Source organism: Mus caroli, chromosome 3 (assembly GCF_900094665.2).
Source record: "Mus caroli chromosome 3, CAROLI_EIJ_v1.1, whole genome shotgun sequence".
Lineage (NCBI taxonomy): Eukaryota > Metazoa > Chordata > Mammalia > Rodentia > Muridae > Mus > Mus caroli.
The window spans coordinates 124,060,485-124,084,774 of NC_034572.1; the positions used below are offsets into that span (position 1 = coordinate 124,060,485).

At 40.6% G+C, this 24,290-nt stretch overlaps 1 protein-coding gene across 4 annotated transcripts in view; it reads left to right on the forward strand.

The window, feature by feature from the left end:
• Positions 1–24,290, forward strand: part of Col25a1 (collagen type XXV alpha 1 chain) — a 410,366-nt gene that overhangs the window by 274,616 nt on the left and 111,460 nt on the right. For 3 of the 4 annotated variants that reach the window (XM_021157594.1, XM_021157596.1, XM_021157595.2), the window contains exons 8-10: positions 18,335–18,406; positions 19,110–19,217; positions 21,837–21,872. In XM_021157594.1, the coding sequence (XP_021013253.1) occupies positions 18,335–18,406; positions 19,110–19,217; positions 21,837–21,872 (216 nt within the window). Of the gene's footprint in view, positions 1–17,526; positions 17,587–18,334; positions 18,407–19,109; positions 19,218–21,836; positions 21,873–24,290 lie in introns of all 4 variants that reach the window. The other variant, XM_029474968.1, reaches the window with a different exon arrangement.

Genomic DNA, 24,290 nt, shown 5'->3' on the forward strand with positions numbered 1-24,290 from the left:
CTCTTTCCCTCCCTCCTTCCCTCCCTCCTCTCTCCCTCTTTCTTTCTTTCTTTTTTCTTTCTTTCTTTCTTTCTTTCTTTCTTTCTTTCTTTCAGTCAACTTAGTACAACTTGCTTTCTAGTCTTACCCTCTTGTGTAGTAGTCACTTGTAATTATTCAGTACTAGAAGGAAATTAATTTGGAGGCATCACGGGGAGAATGACTATCTGGAGATCTGGGAAATACTTTGGATCTGTTCAGAAAGTTCGTGTGGAGATTTACAACTTCACTCTCCATTTTACACTTTTCAGCAGAAAAGTCAAACAAAGCAGACATGGAGACAGCTTGTCATGTCCCCCAGTACCATGGTGACTGCTAAGGCAGTAACTCTACACTAGCTTGAGGTATTACTTCCAGTTTAGAGCCATGCAGCTCTAATAAAATGTGTCAGGGAGGAAAACAGAGTCAAAGTCACACTATCTACCCAGAATTTTACATGGTAACTCTATATAACAGCCCAAGATGTTTAGAATGTGTCAAATAAAATGTCATGCGCCCACTGGGCTGTACTTTGAGAAACTGTCATAGCCTGTATGGTGTTTCTGTTCAGGCTGTACAGAAGGAAGGGAACTGGGTGTCTTCTTTCTACCTTGTAACTGGAATCTTTGCACTTACAACTTCCTCTGCCAAGTAGATAGTGGTTTTTCATATTTGGAGGTTCAGCCTGCTGCATGCCAGTTTTATTTTCATGTGTAGACAAATACACAATTCAGGCCATACATATCTATTTGTGAGATGGACTTACGACTCCCATTAGAAACATCCCTAACAACTTTTTTAATGCAGTCGTCTCTGTTTTGAGTTAGTAGTTCTTGGAGAGAAGATTAGAAGCTACAGACGGGGGACCTGTGGACTAGATTCTGAAAATAGATAAATTTTATTGGGTTCGCCCAAACGAATTGCTAGCCTTTCAGTTCGTTGAATTTTTCTTACAAGACAGGAAGATCCATTACCAGTGGGTCTGTGTATTTTCATACTTTGAGTTGCAGAAACTGAATGGAGTCCATCTATTTCATGGGAACATGCACTCCACATTGCATACACTTGTATTTAAGAGTGCACGTCCCTGCTGGCAGTGGGGTTTGAAATAGTAGCTATTGTGATTTCTTTGCTCCTGCTATTATGATGACAGCACGCATCACAGTATTCAGACTTTTAGGTCACAACAAATAATTGATACTAAGTCATGTATTTTCTAGGAAAAGGTGCTACGTCATTGTCTTTAAAACAGTTTACAAAATATCTTGTTTAAAAATCACATAAACATCTTGCACTACTGATAGGCTGTTATAGCATAGAATTTTCTTTATTAGAGCACCTAGTCTGTTAATATAAAAGGTTAAAACTCAGTAGTTTTGTTTCAAGATTCCAAGTAATTTATTCTGCTTTTAAGATTTTTTTGTTTGTTTGTTTTAAAATGTAAGTTCCAGAACAGCAGAATTAAAAAATAATCTGAGGCCATGTACTATACAGATTTGCAGTTAAATGTGAACAATAAACATTAACGTGATAAATTTCAGTCCTCAGAATGTTTAAAATTAGAGTAATCACACTCACTGAGGAGCAGGCAAGGATCAGGGGAAATGGCCCTAAATTCAGTTTCTTCAAGGATTTCTGTTTAACAATATGTTAGTTTATTGCTTGGGATGATCTAACTTAAATATCTGTGTTGGTCACAGCTGAAGTTTATGGATATTTAGAGCAGTAATATAAAATTAGTTGCATAAGCCTATTTTATTGGAGCCAAATAATTTCTCTAACAATGCTAGTCGGGATACATCTTGACAAAGTCATGCTCTCCTGCACTGTACATGGTTTCCTGGGTTTTCTTTTTGTTGTTCTTGTTCTGGTTGTAGAGTTGGATTAATGGAAACATCTCCCATCATAAACATTCCTCACAGGATTGCCCTTTGGGGGCACTAATAAAAAACAAGTTCATAAGTTGTTTGGACTTGTCCCTTACAGCTGTACTGACAAATATTACGAGGAAGAGCTAATTTAGGTTGGTAATATTTGACTCTCTTTTCTGTGTCCTTGTTGATATAAAATAAATTGAAACCTGATTTTCCTGAGAGCAAAAAAATTACAGATTTGGAGGGGGCAATCCACAAAGTTAAGAAAAACATGGCAAACAAAACAATAGTTGTGTGTGTGTGTGTGAAGTATGCTTCATCTGACTATCAGGTTAACACAGGAGAGCCAATTCTGCCTCTATTAGAATTAAAAAGTCACTGGTCAATGCCAGCAAAATTTTTAGATGAGTCTTGATAATCCTATTTAAAAATATGGTGAAGTGGTGGAATCCCTGCACTTGGGAGGCTAAAGCAGGAGGCTCATGAGTTCAAGGCCAGCTTATAATACATAGCAAGACCGTGTCTTAAAAATCAGTAAACAAATAAAGTCAGTACATGCTAGTTGCCAAGCTCTTTAGAGAGCATTGTTGTGGGTGATAATATGGGTAAGAGACATTAACTGGCTGCTCTGTCGTACTCATAATTACAACACAAACCCATTTCACAGCTGAGCAGTTACAAAACCCTGTCTGATAGCATAAAGTTCCAGTCCCTGAGTTCTGGTTAGATATCTCCAGGGCCAAAAGTCTCACTGTCTTAGAGAGTAGTAGCATTGATTATAGTCAGTCTTAAATATCGTGAAATAATTCATCTATTCACCCAACGAATACTACTTCCACGTTGCATTGATATCTGTGGTTCTTGACTGCTGACACCCGGTTAGTTTTAGTTCTGCCTTCTGCTAAGTCCTCTTCCATCAGAAAAAGCAGTGCAATTTTTTTTGTTTTAGAAGATCTGCTGCTGACGAGTATAAGGAACCCTTGGGTACTGGCAGTCTAGGCCCTCCAGGTTGTTTCTTAGTGACCCGCATATGCTGAATCCACCTTCTGTAACTATGCTCTAGGGTCGCCACTCCAGAGTCATGTCTGTTTGAAATGCCTCTTATCATATCTCTCCTCAGCCTGTCCTCCATCATTTCTGTTCATCCTTGTGACCATTCTGTGGTTGTTCCTCATAGATGTTACTAGACAAATATACCCCCCTTAAAGGAAAATGTCCCTCTGAAAGGCAAATGCCCAGAAATTAAGTTCATCAATCCAGGCAGGAGTAAAGTAGAATTGGCTTGTTATGGTAACACAGCCTAGGATTATATGATCTCTAAACAATATTAGGAGCTAAGAATATAGTAGAATATGAATATAGTAGAATATGCCACCCTTAACTGCAAAACCTTAGCTTCTCAACTGCATCTTTGCAACTTGTTCCCAGCATTCATGCTCTTCTTGGCTTTTACTTACTTATGATTGGCACACTCCGAGCTGTTCATCCTGTCATGGCCTCCTTGGCATTCCAGCTTCATAATCCAGCAAAGATTCTACTCCTCTTTGTTCCCATCTTCTGGACATGTGAGATAGCTATAGAAATAAGTACACAAATGAAGACAGGAATCATTTCAGGCCCCATGTTTAAGAGGCCAGCCCCTTTCATTGAAACAAGCGTTGGCTGCGTCAGGACTGACGTCATAAAAGTATGACTAGTGATTAACTATTACCCAAGTGGGTAGTTGAGCCAGTCACAAATCCAATTCTCATTTGTTTTTGGTTTAGGGCTCATAATTCAGCAGTAACAGAATTTTTAACAGTCTCCCTGCTCAAATCAAATCACATATGTGCTCTGTCTACTTAATGCAGCAGGAAATGTCTTTAGTATTTTAAAACGGTGCTTCACTTATAAATTTTCATCTTAATCATCAAGTCTAGCCCTGATTTGGGTCAATATGAATGTTTCCAGCCTGCCAAATTCCTCAGGAACTACCTTCTTTGTTATATTGAGACAGAATCTCACTCCCTAGCCCAGACTGGTCTAGAACTCAAGGCCAGCCTCCTGCCTCTGTCTCCCAAGAACTAGGATTACAAACATAAGCGGCCACAGCTGCACTTTGGTTTTTCTCCTGCTGCTGCTTTTCCTGCTGTGTTCTGGATGGTTGGTTAACTTGGGGGGCAAACGCTCAGGATTTGAAAAGTCCTTCAATCAAGGCTAAGCACATTAGTTCCTACTCATTTTGCTTTCCTTTGTGTTAAATACACCTACCATTCCTGGTAGCTTACCACACAAGCTATATTTGTCTTTGTACAATAGAGAATTGGACACTAAGTATGAAAGGGTTACCAACATTTACCTTTCAGTTAACCAAGATAAAAATCAAATCCTATTTTTTTTTATCATTAATTTCTTTCTAGTTCTAAATGAAAACTTCTTTCTGGCTGTCATCAGGATTTCCCCCTAAATCCTGAAGTCTACACCCATGCCTGATTCAACTTTAACTTTCTTTTGTTCTCCTGCTTTATGCCTGATCCAATGGTCTTCCTTCAAAGGACAAGTGTGAAGGAGGTGGTCTCTCTCCCAACGTAACTTTCACCAATTGAGAAATGCAGGCAGCTGGACAGTTGATACTTGGCGAATCTTGCCCTCAGCTGGATGTGACATTGTGATGCTTCATCCCAGGGATGTAAAACAATTGATTCTTCCTTTTCCTTTCATGGTCCATAATTGCTAGCACCAGTGAGAACACTCAGCAGTGCCTCATGTAAAAACAAGCATCCCTTTCAGTCATGACATGATAGACATACATTTTGTGTTTTGTTTTCCCTTAGGCACATGTGGGAACCATAAAAGTTATAGCTGATGAGGTGGTAGAGCTGGTGCCCTATCTACATATCCCAGATGCCACCTGGCTTTTAACATGTAAACGCAGTGACTTTTAGGTCCTGAAATCAGAGACCCATTGGAGGAAAATATAACATCCATGAAAAACCATCTGTACTTTGTAAGTTGGGCATTGCTTCTATACATCTTAAGACATTAGAAGACATCTTTAATTTCCATGACCATGGATGTATTCAAGCAAAACACTGTCATTTTCTTTGTTCTTTTTATTATTATTATTATTTACTGGCAAATGAAGCAAATACATCATTCAATATTTACTAAAAATTTATGATTTTTATAGGAAGAAAATCAGTGTAGCTTCTGGCACGCAAGGGCACATTCCTTTGATTCAAGGAACAAGTGAATTTAAATGGAGAATTGACTTTAACAAAAATTCTCATAAAGTTTACTATGGCTCTCATTTTCAATAACTTCCAAGATGATTTCATCTTTAGTGTTGACATTTTTGTAAGGACTGTTGTTATTTACATATTTGAAGTTTGGAAATATTTGAAAGGAATTTGAGGCAGAAATTAGAATATTATCAGAGTAGTTATTTGGAGTAGTTATATATGCAAATAAATGCAACTCTTAAAAATTAAGTGCATGACAGGCAACTTGGCTCAGTGTAAAGGCATTTATTTGCTGCCAAACCTGACAATCCCCAGAACCCAAGTGGTAAAAGAGATTAGACTCCTGAAATGTATTCTCACCGCCCACACTACTGTGGCATGCACCACCCCCAGCCCCTAACACACAATAAATAAATGCTAAAAGTTTAAACGTTGAATGTATGAACAGTATAGTATGTAATATATTACTTAATGTAAATAAAACCTGTACTTCTTTCCACTGACCAATAACAGCATCAGATGCAACAAGGAAATGAAAACAAACAGTAGAAATTACATGATATTGTGATTAATTTTTTTAATTTTTTTCATACTATATAATTCTTCTCCCTTCTCCCAATTTCCTTAAAGTCTCCCTAAACTCACTACCCACTCAACTTCAAGTTGTTTTTTTCTCTGTCAAAAAACTAAAAGGAAAAAATATGTACACACAAACGTGGAGTTCATTTTGGTCAACTACTCCTCAGCATGTGGCCTGCCCCGAGTCTGATTGACATACGCGGTAGATAACACTCTTGCTTAGGGTTTCTATTGCTGTGGTGAAACACCATGACCAGAAACAACTTAAGAAGGGAAGGGTTTATTTTGCTCATGGTTCCATATAACAGTTTGTCATCAAAAGCAATGAGGGCAAGAACTCATGTGGAGCAGTAACCTGGAGGCAGGATCTAATGTAGAGTCCCTGGAAGGATGCTGCTTACTGGCTTGTTCCCCATGGCTTAGTCAGCCTGCCTTCATATAGAACCCAGGACCACCAGCCCAGGTATGACACCACCCACAATGGGCTGAGCCCTCCCTCATTAATCACAAATTAAAACAATGCCCTACAGGTTTGCCTATAGCCAGAACCTATAGAGGCATTTTCTCAACCGAGGTTCCCTCCTTTCAAATAAGTCTAGGTTGCATGGTAACATAGAACCATCTAGCACATCCTCCATTGGAAGAAACTGGTTTCCCCTTTCCCAGCAGGAATTAATTGCAAATAGCTTTCTTGTTTTAAGTGTGCACTGACCCACAGGTATGACAGAATGCTAGCGGGAGTCATTTTATTATTGCTATTTTAGCATAATAGTAACAATGGGGTTTCCTAATCTAGTCCCAGGTTCTTGGTCACTTATAGTATCAGGTTGGATATCATCCCATGGAGTGGGCCTTAAATTTAATTTTTTTAAAAAAGTGATTGGTTACCCCCCTAACATTTGTGCCACTATTGCACTATTGCTGGCAGGTCACTGGGATTTTCCAAGGAAGGTGAAATAGAATATAATATTATAAAGAGATCAAAGGGGAACTGGAATAGGAGAATTGACTGGGAGGGGTAAAGAAGGGAATGTGGGAAGGGACCACATATTGTATAATGGTAAGACTTAGACTTAAGTTTTCCAAACTTAAAACATTCTTTTCAGCAAAGTCTTAAGCTGTGGTTTTTCTGTAGATCATCATGGACTCTTTCACCTAGAGTTCAACTCATAGAAATGATTTCATTATTTACGAATATCATTCTTTTCATATATTATACTGTGACCTGTATCTCCCAAAGATATTACTATGTAACAATCATCTTTTGAAATGTTTTTACTTGAGAATAACTCTTTCAAATTACGGCATAGGATGGATACCATGAGTTTGTAACCTTTCTCCAAGCATCAGAGCAGCAACCAAAGTCATCCTTGGTGATGAGAATTTCCTTTGGCAACAAAGCCCTTGTTTCTAATTTAGCTCTCCAAAGTACTGTTCATTAACTGTTCATCTGTGACCCAAAGCTTAACTTCAAATGTATTTATGTTTGAATGATAAAAAAATGTTATACTAAAATTGAGTTAGTAACATATATTTCCAATCTGAAGCAATCATTAAAAAATAAAACATTGAATTTGGAGTCCTTAAGAACACAGGGGACAAGGTAGTGGCTGGTTTGTTTCCTGCAGAAAAGGCCACACTGGGTAGCTGTTGCTTCAGTCTGGCTTTGGCTTCACTCTGGATTTTGTGTTGTGTTGAGAGAGAAGATGAAGTGGAGGGGAGGGGAGGGGAAAAGAGGAGAGGGGAGAGGGACCCCAAAACATTGAACACAGGGAGCTTGGTAGATGATGAGCTAGTGTTCTGCCATTGAGCTACTGTTCTAGTCTCAACAGGCTGTTTTCCGGTCTGCTATGTCTTTATGGTCATTTGGGTTGGGTCTGTTCCAGATATACAGGTGACATGAAGTAGAAAGGTAATTAGAGTGTGACCATGTTCCTAAAGTCCATAGTTTTAGCTTCCTGTTAGAATGATGCAAATTTCTAGTATGTTTTCAGTCCCCAGGTCCTATTTTAATCTTGCCCAACCAAACAAACCCTGGGAGATCACTATAAAATTAAAATATGGACTAATGGGGAAAATTAGGACACAGGACCAAATAGACCTGTTTTAAAAATACTATCAGTCTGAGCAATACACTCTAGTGAACTTCCCAAGGATAGCATCATCTCTTTTATTGCTAAAATCATTTTTGAGGGATCCAGTTATTCCAAAATGGCACTTCTGCCATGGGGCCTGGCAAACCTCAGAGGTAAAGTAGGAAGTACATAAAGCTCCATGTAGAAGCCCCTGGGGGCTCTCCCAGCTTTGCCATGGAGAGGCTGCCAGTCAGAGGGCACGCCCAAGAGAGTAAGAGTCGAGGCCCAATCGCTCAGTCCACAAAGAATTTTCTCAAACAGCCATCAAGCCAAAGCAGTAAACAGAGCTTCCAGGCAACAGCAGGACGTGCTGGCCTTCTCCCTCAAGGCATCTGGATAGACGCCTACTCTCCCTTCCATAGCAGATGCCCTGTTAGCTGATGATCCCTGTTTCATAAGAGCTGTTCTTTGTTGGTCCATGCCATGCCACCTCTGCCAGGCACACACCATTTCCTTTTGGGAAATGAACAGGGTGTGTTTAAGTCAAGATGAGCCCTTGACTTCAGGCTCTCAAGTAGAGGGCAATGTGGGTTGTTTAGAGGTACATTTCACAGTGTTGTAACTCTGTACCATCTTAGTATGAAGAATCCCTGAGAACTAGAGATCTGTTAACTCAAAATTTGTATTTCAAATGCATATTGCATGAATTTTGCCAAATCATGTTCACTTTAAGCAAATTACTGTGCAGTAAGTGTTGAGTAAACAAACTGATGTTCCAAAGACTTTTGGAGACTTTTTTTTTCTTTCTAATGGCTTCTGGGAATTAAACCTGGGTCCTTTGGAAAAACAGCCAGTGCTCTTAACCATTGAGACACATCTCCAGCCCCTGTAGCTTCTTTACTTAACAAAAGAACAAAATTTCCACAGAATTGCTTTTGAGATACTATGAAACATATTTTCTAATTATAAATGTGATTATATATTTATTAAAGAAATAATGTAAAAGATATATGCCATGTAACAGATGATCAGGCCAATCCTGATTAACATGTAAAACCAAAGAATAAAAGGTAAATATCTTTTCAGTTGCTACAAACTGGCATGAATAATTAATATGTAATTCATGTCATGTATTTCAGCGGGGCATTTCCCAGAGCACCTATATTGACAAGTTTTGTTTGATGCAAATGCATTGCCTTAAATCTACAGCTCACTCGTTTCCTCTACTCATTCACTCTGCTAAAGGCTCCTTTTATGTTATCAGTATTGAACTTAACTCACAATTACTCCTTGAAAGTCTCAAGGTCAAATGTGTTTCAGAATTTTGAGCTTTGAGAAAATAGGACATTGGTAATAGTCATATAGTGTATATTGTATGAGAGGTGTCCTGTGTAATCCAACCATCAAGTTCTTCAGTGGACTGCAAACTAGTTCACACTAGGAAGGACTTCAGGGACCAGAAAGAGCTTCACAGCTACTTCAGTAAGCTTTGTCCCTGGACACAATTGCTACAAGCTTAAAAGGAAAAAATTTTGAACTTATGAAGATGATTTCATCTTCAGCCATTTTGAATTTTAGAATTGCAGGTAAGAAATTACAGGGTACATACAACCTCAGTTTTTAATCTGTTTTTCCTAACTCTACTAGGGTTATCTTCTGTAAACTGAATTATCATTGCTCACTACGTCTCCTTTAAGTATTCCTAAGGCCTCCCACATTCACAGCCTATGAAAAGTTTCCAGGTTTTCCCCTAAGAATGATGTACCTGATCTGTATCTTCATCTCAGAGTCTGTCCTTGAGAGCCTGCCTCCTCCCCTGAGACCGAATGCGCTTACGTATCCTGCCCTAATTAGTTGGACAGTTTAGTGCATTTTGCATGTTAGTTGCTGTCTGTATTAATGCTCTCTCTTTCCTGTGTGTTACTCACCCCACTTTCTTGCACTGTAATTGGCATTAGTTATTAAAAGATGCTGCTTTAAGAAGGGATGCTCTCCTCTTTGGTCTAAATTCCCACAGGAAGCCTACAACTCTGGTGGCTGATACAGGATCCTGATCTAGCTCAAGTAAAGAGCAAACCCTGAACTTGGAGAGTCCCTAGACTCCAAGTATTAGTCTAGTGTACCTCTAGAAGAGGAGCATGGATCTTCTCTTGCTACCAGTGTTTGTCTTGATCATAGTGTCTATACCTACCATGGGCTTTCATTTACAAGTCTTAAATTGACTAGTCCTTGGTAAAGTCTTCCTCAGCATGTGAGCTACCTTCCTTCCCTTCCTATGCAATCTGACATCTTGGGTTAAGTCATCACCTGCCCCTTTGAAGTCTGAATATCATTTTTAACTGCCACGAGAAAGAAACCTTACTTGGCTTCTAAATCTGAGCTCCACTTCTCTGGGGTGACTACATATTCCTCCCCCCCATTCATAATCCCTGATTGGTGCTGGTGGTGTGTGTGTGTGTGTGTGTGTGTGTGTGTGTGTGTGTGTGTGTGTGTGAGATTGAGAGAGAGAGAGAGAGAGAGAGAGAGAGTATGTCTTTTCTTGGTTTTTGGAAAGGTAGTATGGCCTCATCCAACTGCCGGGCCACTCAGGTGCAGTGTCATCGCTGACCTGTGGACCTAGGTCATCCTTTGCTGCTTCTGTGCTATCTTCCCACCAGGAGGCTCTCATAGAAGGCTGTCCTGACATGCCTGTCTAGTGTTTTGTTTAGTCACTGAGTGCCTCTGCCTCTCTGAAGTGATGTCAGTTATCAAGCTTTCATCTGTGCCGAGGGACCACTAATGACCTCTTTCACTTTAGAAGTACCTGTACTATCTTCTCTATGTCTCTAAAACTGTTAGTCTAGAAGTCTTATTTTCAACCATGCCTCCTTACTGAGGACATATGCAGAGGACCAACTAAGAACATAGCTGAGGGGTGAGAAGTGCAGGTGAAGGCAATAGAAAATTTCAAGCACAGAAGAGCATAGACAAACATATCAAAGGCATCCCAGCTGAGGCCTGGAAAAAGGCTGCCTCCTGGCCATAATTTCAGTGTCAAAAAAAAAGCTTCACTTGCTTATAAGTAGATTATTACTAAGTGCTCCTTGAATGAATGAATGAATGAATGAATGAATGGATGGATGATTGAATGAATGAATGAATGGTGAGAGGGAAAACATAGAAGCTCTGAAGAATTATGGAAAACTTCATGGTTAAAAGGATATCCTGAAGCAGATGCAGGTCTGATACAGTTAGGCAGGTGAAACCCTCCCTTTCTCTGTCACTCAGACAACCTTATCTGGCAAATAGTTGGTGTGGGATCCCAAGAACATTTTTTTAGGGTAACCCCTGGCAGGTAGTTAATGTGAGTGTCAACCAACACTCTCGCTATCATCATCATTGCTGTTTTTTAATTACTATTTTAAAACCCTAACACGAGAGAGATTCCTCTCTGGATACTGATATGGAGAGAATAAGCTCTGACTCAGTTGTAGCAAGCTCTTTATAAATGAGGTTTATGCAGATTGCATCTCTGTGTCTCTTTCCAGGTAACGAACACATCTGTTGTTCTCCTCTCTCCGACATCCTATATCTGTACGTCTCTGCTTCCCTCAGGCCAGGACAACCTTTCTGTAATGCCGCACATTCTTACAAGGGGTCTTGGCATCATGTCTTTAGGGAATACTTTCCAAAAACCCCTGGCCTCTCTTTAAAGACTGTATATAAGTTGAGCCTTTTGCTCTGTTCCTATAGTTTAGGCAACCTTTGCTTTGACGAGTTTCAGAATGTTCCTGCCATCATTCTGAACATGAAGAGATGTTTTGCATTTTGCCATTACTTGACATTTTAATAGCTATGGAATTTAAAGCGGCTTCTCAGTGTAGAGATTATTACACCGTTCTCTCTTTGGTATTGAAAAGCCCCACTTTTCGTTCAGATTCACACTCACACGGCATAATTACTGAGGTTACTAAACTTAATATTTTTGATGAAATAATAAAATTGGAGCATCCGTGAAAAGCAAAATGTGTTTCTTGAGCAATTGAAACTATCTGATAGTAGAAAAACTAACTTTCCATAATTGATGTTCATTAAGTCTGTCTTTTCCATAAATTATAGGTTATAAATCCTCACAGGTTTCCGCTGGCATATTATGTGGCCATTCGGGAAACCTTTTAGCCTTTTATGTTTATCTGATTGGGTTTTCTCTTTGGATAGAGAAATTATACATCTACTACAATAAGCAATTTAATACCAGATTTCTTTCATGCAATGTCTTCTTTCTTTAGCCTCAATAATAGTTAAACCAGAATCATTCTTGGGCCTCAATATTTTTGCATTCTATGAAAACCTTTCCCCATGTGGCCTTCCTTAACTGGATGTCGTTTTTTATCTGCTTATAGGAAAATTCATCTTTTTATGCACAGGCATGCCCATTGTAATGATTATTTTTGTAATGCTGAATATATTTTGAGCAAACAAAGTCACTGTAGTATATGTTATGGAAAGACCCAAGAGATTTTTTTCTTTGTTATAACACATGTGCTTTATGGTGCTTTTCACATAATATGGTTTGCTTTTGAGATCTCTTGACTCTTTATAGTTAAAATAATTATTTATCTTCCCCCTCTATATCTGCACAGCCATGTCTCAGCTGCACTCCCATGTGCTAGCCTTAGCCTGCTCACATTATGGGTCATTTATGCACATTTTTTTTAAAAAGACAATTTAGGACTGCAATAGAAAAGTACATGCCTCTCGTTTTGTGTCATTTACCTATGTAGACTCTGTGTGAAAGGCAGCCTCTCCCTGCAGGGGCAGCCGCTCATTGTCAAATCTCTTCTTGGTTGCTTCCACCTCTGCTCATCCCAGACGTTTTAACTCCTTCCCCATATCTGTGTTCTCTCCACAGTCTCTGTAGATAACTTTATACAGCCACGTGACTCCAGATTCCTACCCTGTCTTCATTTATTTGTGTCTTAATTGGCGTGAATATATTTCAGCGTGACACTTTTATACATATATATCATTGCATTTTGCTCATTCGCCGGCTGCTGTCCTCTCTTGCCTCCTCCCCCTGAGCTTGTCTGCTTTTCTTCCCACTGAATCTCACTCCTGCCTTCACCGCTTGCATGTACACACAAACCTGTCTCTTCTTTTAGGGGCATAGCCAATTACCATTCCATCCCTCAGGTCAAGTTTAGCAAATCAGTTCAACATCTATGACAACATCTGTCCCCAACCCCCACCCTCCCTCTGGATCCCCTCCACCACCCTGTGTTATTCAAGCTAAGACCTGTGAGCATTCTCTAATCCCCATTCTCACTCTTGTCTTTATGGAAGTAACACATTCTGAGAATCCTCCTTTAATAGTGCTAGAAACTACTGACTGGTCCCTTGCCCTGGTCCTAGGATGCGGTTGTGCAACTGATTTCCTGTGGCATCTTCCTAAGGTCTCTGTCTTCCGCTCTACCCCTGTACTAAGCTCATCTGGGCGATGGATGAGCTATTATCCTCTTCACTCTTTACTGCGCGTGCCTCTAGCTGCTTTTAATATTGATTTACTTGTTTGCTTATTCTTGAGGTGAGGTCTTGCCAAATAGCCCAACCTGGCTAGCCTTAAACGCTAGCTTGGGATCCTCCTGCCTCAGACTCCCAAGTGCTAGAAGGATAGTTGTTGCCACCATGCCTGGCTCTGGCCTCCCTATTGTTCCACCAGAGCGCTTATCAACCCATATGGTTCCCACCTACCTCTTTTCCTCTACTTTCTTAGGTGTTAAATGCTGTTGGCTTGAGATCCTGCATGCTCTTGACTCCTCAGTGAATGCTACATAGACGGTGATCAACAGGGCCACGTAGATATCGTTGTCCGTGCAGAGGCTCTCTAGTATTAAATAAAACAAATAAAAATAAATGAGCATAAACACAAAGTAGAAAAATACAAAATCTGAAATACAACATGTAGGATTACATTTCTGACTCCCCTGATGCTTTATTGACTGTGTTTGACAAAACACAATTTCTCACTAAAATGTAGTGATGTCATTACTGAATATGTAATAAAAATGACAATGACATCTTGAATTGGTGGCTACCAAGCAGTTAGAAGCATCTCTCATGGCTTCTGCGATTGGTGTAAGTCCTTTTGGGCCAAGAGCATCTTTACTTTCTAGAGGGTACCTGGAGTTTTGAGCCCTCATGAGATACTGGCAAAGCAGTGGCTGAAACGATGTATCTGGTCCTAGGTAAGAATGTGAGCCAGGTGAAGTGGCCTGTGTTACACATGTGCACATTGTGTTTCTTAAGAATTCAGAATATTTAGGGGTGAAATATGTTTGAGTTATTCTAGTATTTTTGGCTTGTTTCTGGATTCTTTCACCGTGTTTTTCTGGGACACACTTTGTTTTTTTTCCCATGCCCCCTCGGACCATCTGTGCACCAGGCACATTTTCTGAGATGTAAAGCTGAGCTGAGATGCAGGGCCTCTCCATCTCACTTCCTTAGAGAAGGCTCTGACTAATGATGGGGAAATGGCCTGCTTGTTGAAAAGTGTACCTCTGCATGGAAAGCTGGGGGAGGCTAACTAAAAGTCACCACCATAGAAAGCTGGGTCCTCAAATTGAGTGGTCAGCACCAATGCAGGCAGCACACAGTCTGCCTGGGGGGGGGGGGTATACTTTTTTTATTATCACCACCAAATGGTCTTAAAACTTACCCATTCTGCTCTAAAATGTAACAATATCTGTTTTACATTTTAAAAAAATCAAAAACAAAATAAAAACCTTGGACAAATTTTACCTAAGATTTAAAGAAAAAAATTAATTTTTTTACTTTTAATCTTTTTTATTAGATATTTTTTTATTTACATTTCAAATATCATCCCCTTTCCCAGTTTCCCATCCAAAAACCCCCTATCCCATCATCCCTCCCCCCTGCTCACCAACCCACTCACTCCCATTCCTGGTTCTGGCCTTCTCCTACACTGGGGCATAGAACCTTCACAGGACCAAGGGCCTCTCCTCCCATTGATAACCAACTAGGCCATCCTCTGCTACATATTCGGCTGGAGCCATGGGTCCTTCCATATATACTCTTTGGTTGATGGTTTAGTCCATCAACCAAACTCTGGGGGTACTGGTTGGTTCATATTGTTGTTCCTCCTATGGGGCTGCAAACCCCTTCAGCTCCTTGGGTCCTTTCTCTCGTTCCTCAATTGGGGACCCTGTTCTCAGTCCAATGGTTGGCTGAGAGCATCCACCTTTGTATTCGTCAGGCACTGGCAGAGCTTCTCAGGGGACAGCTGTATCAGGCTCCTGTCAGCAAGCACTTGTTGGCATCCACAATAGTGTTTGGTTTTGATGACTGTAAATGGGGTGGATCCCCAGGTGGGACAGTCTCTGGATGTCCTTTTTAACCTCATGATTTAAATTCTACCTCATGATTTAAAGAAAAAAATTAAATTTTTTAACAATAATGTTTTAATGTAAAAAATTAATTGTTTAATATTAATTGAAACTAACAAACTTTTCGGATCACTTTCTCCCCATATATAAAAGCTTAGAATCTTAAGAGTCTTGTGGGAATCTAGGAGGTCCTTCTACGTGTCTTAACACCCTTCTGAGGTCATTTCTAAAGTCTGTAGGTTTCATCTCTGAGCCCATGTGGTAGCGTTTCACAGTTAACATGACTGAGATATGTTATCTAACAATATAAGGCAAATTTCTAAAATGTAGATTCCCTTTTTTTTTTTTAAGACAGGGTTTCTCTGTGTAGCCCTGGCTGTCCTGAAACGCACTTTGTAGACCAGGCTGGCCTCGAACTCAGAAATCCACCTGCCTCTGCCTCCCAAAGTGCTGGGATTAAAGACGTGCGCCACCACACCCGGCAAAAATGTAGATTTCTATTGTGAGGCCTATGAACTGTCCAGGTCAGAATTACCTGGCCACCTTCCTCGTTAGATCTGATGATAAAACAAGAGCCAGAGCAAGAAGTACAAGTTGGTGCTTTGGTGTGACCATGCTGCAAATAAGATCAAGCCACAATCTGGTCCTGCTCAAATATGAATACAAGAAGTGACTTATTTATATGTTGAAATCTCAGACTGCTTAAAAGGTATACCATGTGTGCTGTTAAAAGGTCTTTAATTTAAAATGATTTTGTTAGATAATCGTGTTTCAAGCGACAGGATGATTTATCACCACTAATCAAGATTCTGATTCCTTCTTAACTTCTTGTTTGTATCTGTTTTTGGTCTCTGTTACATAAATATGAGGTTTATATATAAAATTCTGACTGTGTAATATGGGCCTAATGAGTCACAGATGGAAACATCCTGGCACATTACCATCTAATAACAATTTAAACTCATATTCCACAGGAAAAACAAAAGCAAATTGTACACATCTGTTTTCCAACTTGGGGCACTTCTGAGTTGGTGCAGAGTTGATGCTTAAAGGACTTTCACTTAAGGAGAATCAGAAAAGGACACAGGTCACCTCAAACCTGCCTGGCCACTTAATACTCTTATCAGAGCAGATTTGGCACAAGGGGTGAGGTTCCCTTTGCTTGGCTTCCTGAGAACTCAATGCTAAACAATGAGAATCAAAACCTGAACCGGTAGCACTGAGACACAGCTTCATGCTCCAACCCCAATTTTGTTGATCGTCTTAAAAAGAAAACCATATCCCCCAAGCTCAGGAAAATGAGAAGATACCTGCTAATACACAGATACAGTTCAAAAACCTCGAAACTCTCGGCCTTTGCTAATGCTTGATCCTCAAACAGGAGAATAGACAAACATGGGGGAAATGGACGCTATCCATTGGTGGAGATGTCATTAACCCATATTGTAAACAGTTCTATAGCTTTAAGTGGGATAAAAAGATACGATTTCAAATGTCTTAAAAAAGAAATGGGACAAAGCCAGAGATTTCTTTTTCAGATTTCCCCAACTGATAACACTGTGTAAATAACTTTATGCCAGTTTCGACACTCTGGGATCCTAAAGCAATGCCCCCATTCTCCTAGGGCTAAGAAATCCAAAGCCACTTTTCTGTTTTAAGGGGTTGTGCATACTGTCAAATTCTCTTGGAAAAGTTACGTGACAGAAACGATTACCACGGAGTGTGACCGTAAATCACGCTGACATGAAACACACATGCTGTAAGAGACAGATTCCCATCTACCACCCTCACGAGAGAGCCATGGGAGAGCCTAAAAACAGGGCAGACCTGAGAGCTGTCACATCATCAGAGAGAAAAAAAGAATTGATTTCTTGGGTGGTAGCATGTATGTGGAGAACTGTGTTTGTTCTAAAGAGTCCTTCCAGTCTGACAATAAAATTTTGTTTACTGTTGTCATTGATAAAAGAATTAATATGTATTTTATATGTAGTATATGTCCTACATTGTTAACAGAATATCAGTAGGCAGAATGTTCTCATAAAAATATCTGCAGTTAGCTCCATCTTAGACTAACCCTTTAAAAAGAAGTTTCCAGAAATATGAAGAGTTGCGAACTGTACACAAGAATGTGCATACATTCCGTCGTGGTACCCACCACCATGAGTTCGCAGCCTCCCATGAGTTTGCAGCCTGGTCACTCCATGCTCTATGGGATGTCAGTTTTACCGTGGAGCCTCTTGTGTCTCATATGTCAGCGTGAGCTCAGAACCAGAGTGGGAAGGGGAGGCTGGAGGCCTGTTCTTGTTTTGTTTGTCTGCCAGTGAGATGTGTGTGACGTTTTGTGTCGTGTTGTTTTGGCGTTGTGTCTCATCCGTAGGGCCTGCCAGGCTTCCCCACAGTTGCTGCCCTCCACAGCAATCAGATCCTCACTGTCAAGGTTTGTGGGTGATGCTCGTGACAACTCAGTCAGAGCCACAATCAGCATAAGGGCGAACGTGAACCAGCCGTGGGCTTTCCCAGCCTCTGTTAGTAATGGCGGGTGACTGTGCCTGGGACCTCCTATGTATTGGGGAGGCCAGGTAGAGTCTAAGAGAGAAGCGCCTGAGTGTCCATGAGGAGAATAATGACATTCAGCATGTACAGTGACAGCCAAAGGCTGCCTCTTATTTGTGGCTGGATTCACACACATTCCAATGCTCTGTGATCCCAGGCAGTTAAGCAGTTCTAAGAACTCTAAGGTTGGGTGTTGGTATCTGGTTCACGACACATTATGCTGGTTGTCAAATCTGACCGAGTTGGAACTGGTGCTTTGTCGACAGACTTTCTACTCAGGATGCTGAACACAAGTTCATTCTGACTGACTTGCTCTTGTAAATGGGTGCACTAAAAGATCACACACACACACACACACACACACACACACACACACACACACCAACATCCAAATGATTGGGTACAGAAGGGACTCATTTCTAACCAAAAGGAGTCTGGGCTCCTTCCATTTCAAGGTTGTCTTTCTTCCTGAGGTTGAAGGTCTGTCAGACATAGGGGCCAGTTCCATTTTATTTAATGGTTATTATGAATCTAATGTGTATATCTTTATTTCTTCCTCGGGGCCTTCTGATGCTTATTCTTCAACTCTCTCATCTCTGACCTTCAACCTTTGACCTCACCTGACTGATCAGATGGTGTTTCCTAAAATCAATCACGGCTTTCTCTCTGCTGATCAGCAGCTCATTAAACGCCGGCTGATTAAGGTAGTGCTGCTTCCCGCTGGAGCCTGATGTCTCCTCCGCATCCCGCATCCACTTGTTGCTCAGGGCACTATTGCTTTGCACTTGTCTCTCCTGCATGGCGCAGAGATGGTGGGCGGGTCTTTGTCCATATTCCAGAAGAAAATGATGAATTGGTAACTGACAGTATAGAAAGCCCCCACCTGATTTTGTTTTGCTTTGTTTTTTTTTTCTTAATTAAAACACCTTCAGTTGTCACCAGCAATAGACACACATGTCTTCAGCCCTCTTGCTCTGATAAATTATACATCTATTATACAACAGAGCGGAAGCCCATTATGCTTAATCTTAGAGTCTGTGAGTTTATATATATTTTCAAACTGAAAATGCAGCCACCCATTGATTGGGGTAAATTCAATAGAAGATTGCCATAGAGATGGTTAAAGGAGAGCTTTAGACGGCTTTGGATACAAGAATAAACAGTGCACTTGGATAACCGTGTTGCCAGAATGAGAGCTGGTTTAGTTACATAGCATCTATCTGGCTCTCTCACAATAAATGTTTGCTCCTTGCTGGCAGGTTGACTGTGAGCAGCCTTTTTATTTATGGTGGACTCGTTCTTTAAACATAAATATAGATTGGATAATGGGACTTTAAAGCACTGAAATAGAAGCTGAATATTAATTGCTCATGATTGTTGTTGGCTCATTTCCTTCCTCCATTGCAGGGTGACCAAGGACAGGCAGGGCCTCCAGGACCCCCAGGCCCTCCTGGTCCAAGAGGCCCACCTGGGGACACAGGAAAGGATGGCCCCCGAGGAATGCCAGGAGTACCTGTGAGTTTCTTCTTGGGTTGTTGTTCTCCACGTTCTTGGTTGATGTTAAGGGGCAAGTTGTGGGGTAGAACAGGTAAGGGACTGTAGGGCCAAGAGGTCATGTGACTAGAGAAAGCAGGGGGCAGTGTAATGAAAGGACATCCCTGGAGTGTTACAGGGCACTTCAGCAGAATTTCACCTAACTGCTCAGCCCAGGAAGAGCCAGGACCCACGGACAGCATCTGCATGGAACTTAGGTAAGCTTTGGGACGCTCATAATGAGAAGTGCCCAGTCTTGCCTGTATCCTGCCTGCCACTGGATATATCACCGCCTTTTTGGATGAAGTGAGATATTAGTGAGAAAAAAATAAAAAAAAAACCAAACACTGATAATCTTTGCTTAAAGGCCAATACAACTTACAATTTGATCCCTTCCAAAAGACTTGGCTAAGAGTGGTAATAAAAACAATTAAAAAATAATGACTTCCTAACATCAGAGGATATGGCCAATTTATTATTCTATATTTGTATTTGAGACTTAGTTAGCGGAAATCAGTTTAAAAATGATCTCAATACTAAAATTAGTCATATCAGTATCAAAAACCTAGGACACTGATAAATGATATGGCTTGATACATGCAGCGCAGCAGTTTAAAGAAATATATGGATGAGAAAAAAAGTGGCTCAGATGATGTTGTGCCTCCAGGGCTAGGAATTAAGGCTTATTGCTGAGTTAAATTTTACTTAATGTGTTGCTTCAATTTTTCTCATACATGATTTTTCCAGTTCAGAAGTATTGATGGAAATATTTTCTAACAAAGTAGAAATGCTTGAAAACCGAGGGAAAAAAATTTAAAACCAGCCATAGTTGGTAATGTTATCATATGCTGTCTTTGCATTTTAACGCATGCATCTTTGTATTGTTTTTTTTCCTAATTATTCCATCTGTGAGGATACAAGGCATTGCATCCCTTTTTGCTGCCATCGTCGTTAGAGTCCCATTTCCCTTTCTGAAGGTCCTGTGCTTGCTCACATGAGCAAGCAACTGACTCTACACCTTGTTGTCTTTCCCTGAACAATGGAAAGTGGCGAACCCACCCTAACCCTGTCTTCTTAATGTCTACTATTTTCTCAAATTGATCCTCCTGAAGAGAGCCTTCCGGAGCCTTGACATGGATGCCGGGATGTGAACTCTGGTCTGCATGGCTCTTAGTGACTGGGACAACTCCCCAGCTCCCTTATCTTTGTCTCCTGAGAGTAACTTCCAGCATAAATTTGGTTCTGCTATAATATATAATATCAATTTTTTTCTAGCAATAATGTGTTAGACTATCATTTCTTTATTTTGTTTTTTTAAGATTTATTTATTTGTTTCATGTATATGAATATATTGTAGTTGTCTTCAGACACACTGAAAAGGGGCACCAGATCCCATTATTACAGATGGTTGTGAGCCACTATGTGGTTGCTGGGAATTGAACTCAGGACCTCTAAAAAAGCAGTCGGCACTCTTAACTGCTGAGCTCTCTCCAGCCCATTTTGTTTGTTTTAAAATAGGTTTTTATACTGTTCTCTCAACTGGTAAACTCACTGAGTATCCCATGCTGTTTTTTAAATACACCTTTTCAGAAAATATTTATTTTATGTATACATGTATTTTTGTCTGTATGTACGTCTATGCACTATGTGTGTGCAGTGTCCTCAGAAGTCAAAAGACAGTGTTGGATCCCTGGAACCGGAGTTAGAGATGGTTGTGAGCTTCCGTGTAGGTGCTGGGATCTGGAGAGATGGCTCAGCAGGCAAGAGAACTCGCTGCTCTGGATTCTAGCACAGGGTGGTTCACACCTACCCTTTTGACTTCAGCCCCAGGGAGGGCAGTGTGTTCTTCTGGTCTCTGTGGGACACCATGGTGCACATACAGAAGTGCAGACAAAGCACTCACACCAAATAAACAAATACATAAATGTGACCTGGAAAATAGTCATTTTTGAAAGACCAGCAATATCTACATATATTTGAATTATAGGGACAAATCTCTGTAAACCAGTAGCCAGAGGCTGTCATTAGGGGGTGACTATAAAACACAACAGTAAGTTCCATATGAGCCTGATCATTGTGAAACAAAGCCATATGAAATAGGGGAATATTCTGTCAGTTTTAATAAACATGTTACTTCAGCTCTGACAAATGTAAAAGAACAAACTTCAGAACCAGCCCCTGCTCATTTTGCTATGTAATGCTGTAGCGAGAGCGCCTCTCTGACCTGCGTGTGGGTTCTTCACTTTGCTATGTAATGCTGTAGTGAGAGCGCCTCTCTGACCTGCGTGTGGGTTCTTCACTTTGCTATGTAATGCTGTAGCGAGAGTGCCTCTCTGACCTGCGTGTGGGTTCTTTGGATTGGCATGGAAAGCACAGAAGAACCCTAGACTAGTTTTATCAAACCCTAAAACACAAGATTACAGTCAAGGACAGGCTATCAGCTCTTTGTGAAATGTTTATATTCTATTTAATCTTTAAAAAAACAAAACAAAACAAATAAAAATGGTACTTGACACGCACATGACTAGCAATATTTGGGAAAAGGAAATATCAAAATTTTTAGATGCTTTCTAATTACTTGTTATTATTAAATTTTTTAAGGGTGAACCAGGAAAACCAGGAGAACAAGGCTTGACGGTACGTATCTCAGTTTATTTTCTTAATTAAAAGCAATAGAAAGACAGGCCATTAAAAACTATGGTTTATGTGTGAGTAATCGATCTTTGTGTATGACCCATAACAGAAGGAATAATTTATGAAAGAAAATAGTATGCCCTACTTACTACATGCTAAGGATCACAAGACCTCCATCTTAGTTCTGTGAAGAGACACCAGGCCATAGTCACTCTAATAAAGGAAAACATTTAACTGGGGCTGGCTTACATTTTCAGAGGTTCAGTCCATGTCATCATGGTGGGGAGCATGGTGCACACAGGCAGTCATGGTACTGGAGAAGTAGCTGAGAGTTCTATATCCTGATCCATAGGCAGCAGAGAGAGAGACTGGGCCTGACCTAAGGTTTCAAAGCCCATCCCAGTGACACACTTACTCCAACAAGGCCATACCTCCAAATTCTTCTAACCCTATCAAAGAGCATTCAAACATATGAGCCTGTGGGGGGCATTCTCATTAAACCCACCCCAGCTACATATCCATAGAAATAATATTTGGGGGGGGGGGTTCAATGGGAAGACAGGGATTTCTACCATTCAGCAAAAACAGAATCCCATAATGAAATCATGTTGCATGAGTTGAGCACAGAAGTCCCAGTTCCTTGTGATTTGTTGGTCCTTTGCCAATGTATAAAGGCCACATCAGCTTTCTGAGTCCTAAAGAGAACATCTTCAACTGCCTCTCTCCCCTCCTCTTCCTCTCAAGCTGCCATTCTAACCTGTGGGATGATTGATTGTTTAATGTTCTTAGAGAAGATAAGATGACGCTTCTGATACCCAAATGTCAGAGGCAGCTCAGGCCTGCCTGGGATGTAGGAGTGAGACGATCAAGCCTGAGTGTCCATGCTCACAGCAGGCAGATAGCTGGGGCATAAAATCTATTTTTAAGAATTCTTACTGGATACCTAGGAAGCATAACAGCTGACTAAAAACTAAACATGCAGATGTAGAAAGGAGTAAAAGCCATCTGCAGGAAAGGCCTTCTGTAGTGCTGTCCTGGGGAGACCTGCCGCTCTGCAAGTGGAACCGACCACTTGTGGAGCAAATGCACCCCAGGGCCAAGCCTCACCCACCACATGGAAATTGCTCTATTCGTGACCTGTAAGATCAAGATAGATCATTCAGTACAGACTATCTTTGCTATATAATTTCTAAAAGAAAGTTATAGAACACTTATCACCTGCATGGAGGGACAGGTAGCATTAGCTCGTGGTGTGCAGGTTAAGAGCAAAGGAATTCTTGAAGAAGTAGGAAATAAGTTTTGAAGCACCTATAATTTCTGTCCTGGGAAATGATCAGAATCTAACTTATTTTACTCATTCCTACATTAAAATCTACTTGGCATTCTTGGGAGCCCTTGTATACCCTGAGTTCACTCACACTTAATATCTCTGGCTTCAGGTTTCCACTTTGGCTCCGAGTGCCTCATCATATCTAGTATTTTCCAGTTAAATGGGTGTTTTAGAAAAGTGTGTTTCCTGTCTCCCTAAGGGGATACCTATTCTCCAGGACAGAATACATGAACAATTCATAATCTTGCATTCCTGTAATTTCTCATTATATTTTTGACTATGTTCTTAGAGTGCCAGAGATAGACCCAGGGCTTTATATAGGCTAAGTGCCTGCTTTACTAAGCTATTCCCACTCCTAATTTAAATCATTACAAATAAGTGTTTTGCATAGCCCTAAGTGAACCACTGTGCTATCTTAATAGATGATTCTATTTCCCATCTCATATAAAACTTTCTCAAATGCAGACAAACATTGGCCATATTTTCTTTTTTCCTTTTTTTTTTTTTTTTTTTTTTTTGAGACAGGGTTTCTCTGTGTAGCCCTGGCTGTTCTGGAACTCACTCTGTAGACCAGGCTGGCCTTGAACCCAGGAATCCGCCTGTCTCTGCCTCTTAAGTGCTGGGATTAAAGGCTTACGCCACCACTGCCCGGCAGCCGTATTTTCTATCAACCTTTTTGTCTCTCTTTACAGTCTTGCAGATGAGTTCATGGCTCATTTTCTAGATGCAGCCAAGAAATTTAAATGAAATCACAAGTGGCCCGAGGGTCACCAGTGGCCCGAGGCTCAATGATCTTCTAATGTTCACTTCTAGATGGCGTTTTCTGAAAGTGTAAATGCTGCTTTAAGTGACCATTTCTTTATTTATATAGAAGTGGTCAGATCCTAATGGGCCTCTCAGTGGTCATTCACAAATGAATGAAGCTAATGTACAAGTCAGACCAAAGTTTGAGAGTACTGTTCCCTCCCCTCGCCCAATCCTGAAGATGGCCCCATTCTGCTTTGTGTCGCCATGAGTTAGTTTTGTCTGCATTTGAATTGTATGCCGCCTGACTCGAGCAGTTTGTCCACATTTGTGTCTGGATTCTTTCA